Consider the following 10862-nt stretch of genomic DNA (forward strand, 5'->3'; position numbering starts at 1 on the left):
GAGCACTAGACTGCTGTGGCTACACTGCTACTGGTACCCTAGCTAGCTAATTTTAAAGCTAGTTTTGGTGTCTGCACAGTTGACTGCAGTATGGACGTAGCTTTAAAGACTTTGCATCCCTTGGTAAGCTGTTCTAATGTCTAAGTCCACTCACGGTTCAAATGTTGCACCATATTTGCAGTTTTCTTTTTTCTATCTTCAGCTTCTAGCAACTGGTTCTTCTGCCTTTGTTTGCAGGATGAGACTCCTGTAGAATATCATCTCCTTGAAAATGCTAATTGTCTGGAATAAAGTATTACGGATTTTTCTGAGATAGAAAGACAAAGAGGGGTTAAGTGTTTTGCCCAAAGTCACAAGCCAAATCTGGGAATGGGAGATCTTACTCCTGTGTTTGTACAGCACCTAGCACTGAGGCCTGTTACCACAATATAAATAATGATAAAGACAAGGCAGGTTAGATATGGATTGCTGACAGGCTGAAGTTATTGCTTAGTGAAGCCCTACCTCTCTTCTAGTTGTAGTTATAATTCTCTCATATTGTCAGGCACTGTTTTTTTCCCCACAGAAGCACTCTAAATTAATTGCTCATAGCATTTCACCATAATTAAACTTGTCTTCTCTATGAACCAGAATAACAACACGATGTCACCACCCTAGCTCAGGGCAAATTGTAGCTTTTATAATTGAAGGATGGCAGTATTTATGTAAAGCATTTTGTAAATTGATTTCTTTAAACATATTAAACAACAACAAATACTTTCTTTCAAGTCCTTTAAACAGGCAATTTGGGTCACTACTGTCAGGTTTAACAGTAATGGATATATAGAAGCAGTGGGTACAAAGTCCCCTCTCCAATTCTGCTATGACACTAACATTATTTGAGACACGCAGGAAGAGCTGAGGGTAGATTTGCCCTTTTATGTCTAGAGAAGGGAAAAGCAGGTGCTTTGTATTAATGAAGACTTAAACTTCCTTTTTCCTATAAATCAGGAATGACAGTTAACATTGTGATGTTTTTCCATGGCCACTGCCTTCCAAAATCCCTATGGCCCTTTAGTTCAAGGATATCAAACTTATCTGACCCTATGGGCCAGATGAGGCCCACAAACTCTCTCCTTTTCCCCTCACCCTCTCTCAGCATACCTGATCCAGCAGCTGGTCCTGCCAGTCTAGGATCAGCGCTGTGTGTGCACCCAGATCCTGGAGCAGCCAGAATGCATGTTGCGTGTGGCATGGCCCAGCCAGTGCTGTGACTGTGGCATACAGTGGCCACCCCAACCAGACTGTGCCGCCTGCAGTGGCCAGCCCAGCAGCTCTGGGACTATACTGCACGTGGTGCCTGCTCCAGCCAGTCCAGGCCATGCACTGCTTCATGTGGGTCTGACCAGACCCAGGGTCAGCATCAGGGGCCAGGTGGTGAGGCTCTGTGAGCCAGTTTGGATGTTTAACCCCCCTGCTTTACTTCTTGCAGTGGAGAGTTGTGCAATAGCTGCCATTAGTGACACGTGAGTGTGAACAATGTTTCATATTACATTCCTTTAGGGAAATAACTAGGAAAGAAGAATTAGCTTGAATAGGTTCTTAATTTATAAAAAGAAAGAACTAAAACTGGGAACTTTTTCTTTCTTATTCTGTGTACCATAGAGTAAGTGGTGTGCCATGAAATGTTTCAAAGAGGGACCTGAAAGTATGCCTTATGAAATATTTTTTCTTGGTATTTTCAGTATGCTTTTCTTATGCAAAAAAAATTGAAATTACCATAAACCTTAATGGAAGATGATATATTTGTGTACATAAATTGGCCATATATTGTAATGTAGCTTATTCACTTCGTTAGGGTAAATATCAGACAGCTTTATCTTTTATCTGCTCTGCACAGATATTCCTGAACAGAGTACTTGGCAGGCAAAGGGGCCTTAATTTATTTATTTTTTCCTTCAACAAAATACTAAATCATTAAAAAAAAATACTAAAATGAAGTGTCAATTAAACAAGTCTCCAATGTGCGAAAATGAATTTTAAGTCATTCATAATGGTTTGTATATGGTCAACAATAGGAACATTTGACGCCCACCCCCCCACACCCCTTTAATTTTTGACTTGCAGTTCCTAACTGCTTCTGTTTTATCTTGGAAACATAGAAGAACCACAGAAAGATTCTTCTATGATCTAAATATTTCCTGAATGTTAACCAAAGTCCACAAGGCTTAGTCCAGAAGTGCCTGCTGTATGACTCATTTCATGTAGGTCAGCTCTTGTTGTAGTTACAGTTTTCTATTGTCTTTTTGCAATATAGAAACTATAGACTAGTTTTTTGTCCCTTTTCTAGAGGTAAATAAAACAACCGGACTGATGATGGAACTGTTTGTTGGTGGAACTCTTGACATCGATGGAATTGTGGTTGCACATATAAATAACAAATGTGCAAGACTAAATTGTGCTCTTGCCCTTCTTGCCCCAACACTCCTTCACTTTGAACAGCCTATCTAGATCTTGACACCCTGCCCACCACTTTCTTGCAGCACCACCAAATGGTCATGGAAGAGGGTGAGCTGAATGCAGTGTGTTTCGTCTTTTCTCCACTCACTGGCCTAGTCCAAGGGAAAAGTCAAAAGTTCTCTTGAGCATTAACCATGGATCTAGCATGGTTAAGGCACACAAGATTCTGGGAGCAGTGTGACAAGCATCATGTCTTTTGGCTTCTTAGCTCAAGTGATAAAGATCATATTATTTTTAAGGAAATCCAGGACAGGGTAAGGAAATCTGGGATGGTGGGGGTGGGGGGGAGGGGGGTTGCCACATGCACGCTCTGACCCCATGTTTCCCAAGATCCCTGATGGCAGGACAGGGTGAAACTCCAGCCAGGCTCCATCTACCATGCACCAGCAGCTGCCCTGGGATGCCAAATGCATCCCAAGCCTTGGCAACAGCCGCAGCAGCAGGGCAGAAGGCTGCTGGGGCTGGGTGACCATTCCAGCTCCAGCCCTGGCTCCCTCCCCTAGTCCGCCCCACCCTAGTGCCCAAGTCCCAGCCCAGGTCCCCTCCGCCACCCAGGCCCACCATGCCCCAGCTGATCCCGACACCAGGCAGGAGGAGCAGTGCTCAGCCAGCCTACCCTGCACCTCCTGCCACCGCTCAAAAGGAGGTGGGCCAGGCAGTGTGGGTGGGGTAGCACCACAAATACGGGGCTGTCCTCATGCCCCATACTCAATTGTAAGTTGAGGGGGGTTTTTTCCCCCATGTTAAATGGGGGAGGGAAAAACTTCATCTTCTAATTGAGTAAATATTGTATGTATGTATGTATGTATATATAAATCAGGGCTGCCAACCCAAGAAAAAATCTTTTACTGACAATCTGCAAACTTTTTCCTGACAACCAAACTATTTTACTGAGCTTCATTTAACATAACATAAATGTAACTCTTTGGCCAGGCTCTGGATGGCAGTAACAAGGGCTGGGTTCAAATTCAAGGGTTTAATACTAACTTTCTAATCTGACATGAGCCCCCTCCCAGAAATCAGGAAAAAACATATTTTACCTGGGTGTTCTAGTGTGAACAAAATGCCCCACTCACAAGGAATGTCCAAATAAAATGGATTTATTACAGGGGAAAGGGGAACAAACACATGACCTTAGAAAAAACCTTAATTATTAAACATTAAGTGAAATGAAACTGTTAATAGTCTCAGTCTTACTTGACTGTAGAAATGGTGTTTCATTGTGCAGCCCCACCACAGGGACCCTCTACTCACTGCCATACCCTGATGTACCGTGCTGTACCCTGCACCGTGCTGTCCCACCCCACCCCACTCCCAACCTTACCCCAGCCAGACCTGCTTCCCCACAATCCGGGCACAGACCCCACCCTCACACCCCTATCCTGACCACCACCACTTCCCTTCCTTTTTCCCACCTGGTATCTCAAGCTAAAAACAGACAACCAGTTTGATTCAGACCGGAGTGTCTTGGGCTGCAGCAAATCCAGACCTTACAGACAACCTAGCTCAATGTCCAGCACTGAGTACCTGTGAATTATTCAAATTAGCATTTTGCCTTGGAGCAATCCTGGCAATGTAACTGCCATTTAAGCCTAGTGTGTAAACAGCTGGGCTGCATCTGTTTTGGTGGGAGTTGGACAGACCAAATATGTCTTGCAATAAGCCAGTTTTCTGTTTTTAGTCTCAGAAGGCACATCCAGATGAGTGCAGTATGGGGTGCCGCAAACACGTCTGTAGTGCCAGTCAGCTGTTCTCTGCACTGTAAGGGCATGCTGCCCATGCATGTGCTGCTCCGTTTTCTTTTCCATTGGGTTTTTCGACCCCTGGATAGCCAGGGGCCAAAAAAATAAAACACGGGAAAAAAATGGAGCAGCACATGCATGGGCAGTGCGTGCGGCAGAAAAACAGCACCAGGCTGCCCGGAGCTGCAGTGTGGCTGCCAGCCAGGTTCCACACAGCAGGATTGCTGCAGCTGCAGTCTCAGGAGGCCGCTGGGTATGGCTGCTGCGGCCAGCCCAGTGCTGGGCCCAACCTCCCTAACTTGCTGCCCGCCAAAACATGCGTGGCACAGGTGTTCCCCGGGGACAAGTAGCTGTGGAGCAAGGTGTGCTGCTGCTACTTGTTCCTGGGGAACCAAACATCCATGATTTCTGGATGCAGCCAAACTGCCTAGGGTTAGCCTCAAAGGTAGGCAGGGCTGCCACTGGGGCAAGCAGGTGATGTGAGCTCTCTGCAGAGCACTAAGCTGCACACTTGCACAGGCACAAGGTGGCACTATTCTGCTTTGTCCATCAACACTTTCAGCCCACCTCATTCCAAAAACGGATCTTCAGTCAAGCTTATAGTTTCATAGGGTGCCTGTGCACAAGTGCAGCAGCTGCTCCGATGCACTGTAATTACAGCACTTGGGAGCAGACTCGTTTAATTGAATCTGCTGGAGCGTGGTAATTACTGTGCTCCAGCAGCCTCCTGCATTTCGTGTATCAGTGTCCCCGCACTTAAAAATGGAGGTGAGGGTGCTTAACTAAAGCTCATTGAACAAGCCCCCTCTACCCCCCACCACTAAGTTTTGGTCCCTTTTGTTTTTTAGGGACAGCTCAATTTTTACAGACCTCATAGACAAGCATTTTAAGCCTTTTTTTAATAGATGGTCTGTAACTTTATGGAGAGTGGCAACCCTGATATGTACACACACACACACACCTTCCGAAAGGAAAGGCATGTTCCCAGGATGCAGCATTTATTCCCTGCTTGTGAAATGTACCTCATTCTTCAGGAGGCTAAGGGAAATCTCTTGTGAAAGAAACTTCTGCTGCAAAAATTGACAGAGCTGCTTGATAGAAGGAGATCTCTGTTAAATGAGCTCTGTGCCTCCCATGCATCAAACTTTCCTACTGTGGACTTACCTCTATTGCTTTCCCAATTCATCATCCGCACACTGGAGTGATTCATATTGCAAATTACTGAAGACGAGAGAGCATCTGGTAAAACACAAGATCTTTATTCAGAGATAATGAACCTACCATCACTAATTAGCCAAACGTTAAAAAAAAAAGACTAGAAGCAGAAGAAAAAGGATGTCAGGCCGTTGCTATAGAACAGTGTGATGTCACAAATTTAGCATTCTAAAAGAAGTGCCGGTGATGGTTGTGGAGTCGGTGAACAGAAATGATAGGCTGAGGAAGACAGACCTTAAAAATTCCCAAATGTAATGAATTTTATGAAAAGACAGAGGAAGGTAAGTGCACTGATGTGCTTGAATAATTTCCTCAACACGTGCGCATGTTCAGGATATGATGAGGTTTAGCTATGGCATATCTCAAGAAGTCTACGGGCCAACGAGAGGTAAAGCGCAGCTCACCCTGGTACTGGCTACTGGGGATGACCTAATCGGCGACCTAGTGATCGATGGGAAGCTGGGTGACAGCAACCACGAGCTGATCACCTTCACCATCCGCTGTAAAGCTGGCAAGACAGTCAGCAACACTGAAGTCCTTGACTTCAGGAAAGCCGACTTTGACAAGCTCAGGAGGCTTGTCAGTGAGGTCCTAAGGGGCCACAACCCCAGGGGGAGGGGAGTTCAGGAAGAGTGGTTGCTCCTCAAGGGAGCGATCCTCAATGCACAAGCTAATTCTATTCCATCTCGGAGGAAAGGCAGCAAAGGGGCACAGCAGCCCCCCTGGCTCTCCAGGGACCTAGCAGACCTCCTGAGGCTAAAAAGAAAGGCCTACAAAGGATGGAGGATGGGATTCACCTCCAAGGAGGAATATTCTGCACTGGTCCGAACCAGCAGAGAGCGAACCAGGGAAGTCAAGACTGCAACTGAACTCCATCTGGCTTTGAGCATCAAGGACAATAAAAAGTCCTTTTTCAAATAGGACAGGGCAGGGTGAAACTCCAGCCAGGCTCCATCCGCCATTCACCAGCAGCTGCCCAGGGATGCCATATGCCGCCCAAGCCTTGGCAACAGCCACAACAGCAGGGCAGAAGGCTGCTGGGGCTGGGTGACCATTCCAGCTCCAGTCCTGGCTCCCTCCCCTAGTCTGCCCCAGCTCGGTGCCCGAGTCCCAGCCCTGGTCCCCTCCGCCACCCAGTGACCAGTGGGGTCCCCCAAGGCTCTGTCCTTGGACCCATATTCTTCAACACCTTCATTAATGATGTGGAAACTGGAGTCAGAAGCGGACTGGCCAAGTTCGCGGATGACACCAAACTCTGGGGCAAAGCGTCCACACCTGAAGACAGGAGGGCGATGCAGGCTGACCTGGACAGGCTCAGGAAGTGGGCAGAGGAAAACCTGAGGGTGTTTAAGACTGAAAAATGCAAGGTTCTCCACCTTGGGAGGAAAAACCTACAGCATCCTTATAGGCTCGGCAGTGCTACGCTGGCTAGCACTATGGAAGAAAGAGACTTGGGGGTCATCATTGACCACAGGACGAACATGAGCCTGCAATGTGATGCTGCAGCTAGTAGAGAGACCAAAATGCTGCCTTGCATCCATAGATGTTTCTCAAGCAAATGCTGGGACGTCATTCTCCCGTTGTATTCGGCCTTGGTGAGGCTGCAGCTGGAGTACTGCTTCCAGTTTTGGGCTCCACAATTCAAAAAGGATGTGGAGAAGCTTGAGAGGCTGCAGAGAAGAGTCACGTTCATGATCAGAGGTCAGGAAAACAGACCTTATGATGACAGGCTGAGAGCCATGGGGCTCTTTATCCTGTAAAAGCGCAGGCTCAGGGGTGATCTGATGGCCACCTATAAGTTTATCGGGGTGACCACCAGTATCTGGGGGAATGTTTGTTCACTTGATCGCCCCAAGGGATGACGAGGTCAAACGGTTACAAACTACTGCCAGACTGTTTCAGGCTGGACATAAGGAAGAATTTCTTTACTGTCCGAGCCCCCAAGGTCTGGAATAGCCTACCATCGGAGGTGGTTCAAGCACCCACATTGAACACCTTCAAGAGTAAATTGGATGCTTATCTTGCTGGGATCCTATGACCCCAGCTGACTTCCTGCCCTTTGGGCAGGGGGCTGGACTCAATGATCTTCCGAGGTCCCTTCCAGCCCTAATGTCTATGAAATCTATGAAATCTTTGCCTCTAACCAGCTGTCTTAGTGTAACAGTTGCATTTGATAGGTGATTGATGCAGTCTATTAAAAGGACAAAGGCAAGTCAAGAACCCAATATAGATTTGGTGGGAAAATAGTTTTTTTAAAATCTATCAATATAAATATTTGAATGATTTCTTCATTAAATTGGAATTCATCCAATTCATTAAATTGGAAGTCATAACTTATTTAAGCCACTGAAGTTATAATGTGAAGTTACCCTTTTTAACCTGAAAAGGATAAACATAATCTTCATTGCTGACTGAGTAAAGTTTTCATAACAGAACAACAAAATGATGGGCTTGATGAATACTGTTTTTGATATCAACAGGATGGGCTTGATTTCACTAACAGAATAGAAAGCCCCCTGTGCCTAGTCACATTAGCCTGAGAAAAGGAGAGATATTGTAGTGGCAAGGTCAAACGTGGCCATCAGATATGGGTTAATAGCTTGTTCATTTACTGGCATAAGGCAGGGGAGGGTGGCAAAGCCATAAATAGAATTAAAGTCTTTTCATACCCCGTCCAGTGTCTTCCTTTGAACATTTTGCACCCTGCCTAGCATATTAAGTTTGAGAGCAATCCAAGAAGCCAACCAGAATAGCTGAGGATAAGTCAAGGGTGGCCAACCTATGTCACACATGCCACAAATGGCACAAGCAGCCTCTACATGTGGCACACAGAGGAGTGGAGAGGAAACTGGCAGCAGAGTGGGGCAGGAAGCAAAAAGCAGAGCAGCAGATCAGGCAGAGGAAGGAGACTGAAGTGGCACTCAGAGGTGTGGGACTAATTTGTGGCATGCCTGTCAAAGGTTGGCACCCACTAGTATAAGAACTAAACTTTGCGCATTTTGTATATTTGGTAAATATTACTGTGTAGATCTCACTGTGCTTAGGTGGTTCCTTCACATTTGTTGTAAAAAGACATACTATCCCATCCACTGAGCTACTGACAACCAGACCATGTTGACCCCTGGACACATCATTGTTGTGTTATAGGCACACAGGAATTGGATTTTTTCTGCTGCAGCTAATGTTAAAGTAATTAACTTGAGCAAGTAATAAGACACTAATCCTGTTGATAAAGTCAGTGCCCAAAGCCACAGCATAATGCTAATTAGCTGTCAACACTATTACTTAAAATGTTAAAGAGAAAAACAGTGTCCAAGAAAAGAAGCCAGGCCAATTTTTTTTCCATTGTCAAATTAATACTATCATTCCTTTTTCTGTTCCAAAAGCAAATAAAACCAATTAAATATCAGCACCTTAGCAGCCCAGCTAATAAACCACTGCATGCATGCTGACAGGATATTTTAGTAAGAAAACAGATTTCAGATTGCCAGTGTTTTTCCCTGAGCATCTGCCTTTTTCTTTCAAGTTAATAATAGTAAGGGTGATGTTGTAGCCATGATGGTCCAGAAATGAGGAGAGGCAAGGATTCAGGGTGGATAAAAATCAACAGTATTTTTTTTAATTAAAAAAAAAAAGATTTTTTAAAATTTAAATTGGATTTTATTTACTTATCTTTTTTAAGATTTTATTTTTATTAAAAAAATAAACCTATATAAAGATAGTTTTAAAAGTTCAAAGATATCATCATGGAATAGGGATTATAACTTCTAATTATATACTATTTGAAACAATATATGCCTGTAACCTTGTTAGAAAAGTTTTATAAATAGGTCACCATAGGCCATGGACTATTTTAGGGGCCCAATCTTATGGGGTTCCCAGAGGCTCCTCTATAGTTTAGTAAAGCTTAAAGAAAACCACTCTACCCAATGGGACTCAGTGCTCAGTCCAGAAGATCCCATGAAGCATCTCTGTGATGCTTAGTTACACTTCTCAAACTGTGGATTTGTGTCTCCAGAGATCACAGGCAGACAAGGTCCTTTGGGTAGATGTGATATCTTTTATTAGACCAACTAAAAAGTTAGAAAACTTGTTCTTTGCAAGCTGTCTGGGTCAAACACCCTTCTTCAGGCCTAGGGGGAGATTAGGGGGATTGCATCCTTGTTAACAGCAGTATGTGGAGATAAGAGGAAACAAGCCTGAGTGATTACCCACCCATCCTACCTCTTGCCTCTGCAAGTGTGTGTACGCAGTCACGCCCTTACCTTTCTCTAAAAGTGCAACATTTCAAGAAGTTAAATGAATAAAGGATATTGAACAACAAGAAAGCACTTTTTATAGAAAACAATGAATGAAGTGAGGCTTCCTGACCAGTGATCTAAACCATGATTTAAACTGGTTGGATTTAAATCAAACCCACCCTGCAAGGATTCCTTTAGGCGATTCCTTAAAGATACCTGAATGTTGGGCCTGATGTGCTCTCGTTTTCACTCACAGCGTAAAAAGCCCCCCTGTGCCTAGTCACATTAGCCTGGGAAAAGGAGATGCATTATAGCGGTAAGGTCAAATTTGGCCATCGGACAAATTTGTTCATTTATTGGCAGAAAGCAGGGCAGGGTGGCACTTGAGAGAGGGTTCAGAGGCTTTGTAGGAGGTGCCAGGTTAAAGATATCAAAGTAACAAAATCCTTGCCTTTACTATTAAATAATAAGAACAATACTTTTAATTTAATACATAGGGTTTCAGGCAAGGCTCACCAAGGTCGGTGGACGACCTCATGCCTCTCTGAACCAGTTTGTGTCTAAGGTGCCAGCCTGGCCCGCCTCGCACCAATAAACGGTGGCCAAATCTCTGCTGGCCAAGGCTGCCCTTACCACTACAAACTCTCTCCTTGTCCCAGGTAATGCGAGACTAGGCACAGGGGGCGTGAATGAAATCAAGTCCACCCTTTCGACGCCCGGGCCTCAGTCGGCTAGGCACAGAGGGGTGGGTTTCAACCTCAGCCTTGCCTGGTGCTATCTCCAAGGCATCGCCCCAAGACGTCCTGGCCTCTCCGTGTCGCTGCCCGCCGTGACCACAGGCTCCCACCGCCTTTTCCACCAAAGATTGGGCCCACCAGGACAGACGTTCAAAGGGGACCGATCCGTGGCCCCCCTGCCCAGGGCTGCCCACCCCGCTGTCGTGCCATGAATGCCTCTAGGTCGGGAAGGCAGAAAAATGCACATGCAAATGCACTCCTACATGTGTCACCCCCCCCCGCGGGGCATCTGCATGATGATGAATGCATTAATCATCGTATTACTGTTAATGAGAGCCCTCTCCTTGGTCTCCCAGCGCCCTCCTGCAGCCTGATCTCCAGCCCCGTGCCGTGCTGGAGGGCTGGCGCCGGCCCCGCTCCCCTTGGCG

At 45.7% G+C, this 10862-nt stretch overlaps 1 protein-coding gene across 1 annotated transcript in view; it reads left to right on the forward strand.

The window, feature by feature from the left end:
* The first annotated feature begins 5808 nt into the window (after positions 1–5808).
* Positions 5809–10862, forward strand: part of LOC102375304 (cytosolic 5'-nucleotidase 1B) — a 17234-nt gene continuing 12180 nt past the window's right edge. The window contains exon 1 of the mRNA XM_006028581.1: positions 5809–5844. Coding sequence (XP_006028643.1) covers positions 5809–5844 — 36 coding nt within the window. The remainder of the gene's footprint in view (positions 5845–10862) is intronic.

This window comes from Alligator sinensis, unplaced genomic scaffold (genome assembly GCF_000455745.1).
Source record: "Alligator sinensis unplaced genomic scaffold, ASM45574v1 scaffold870_1, whole genome shotgun sequence".
NCBI lineage: Eukaryota > Metazoa > Chordata > Crocodylia > Alligatoridae > Alligator > Alligator sinensis.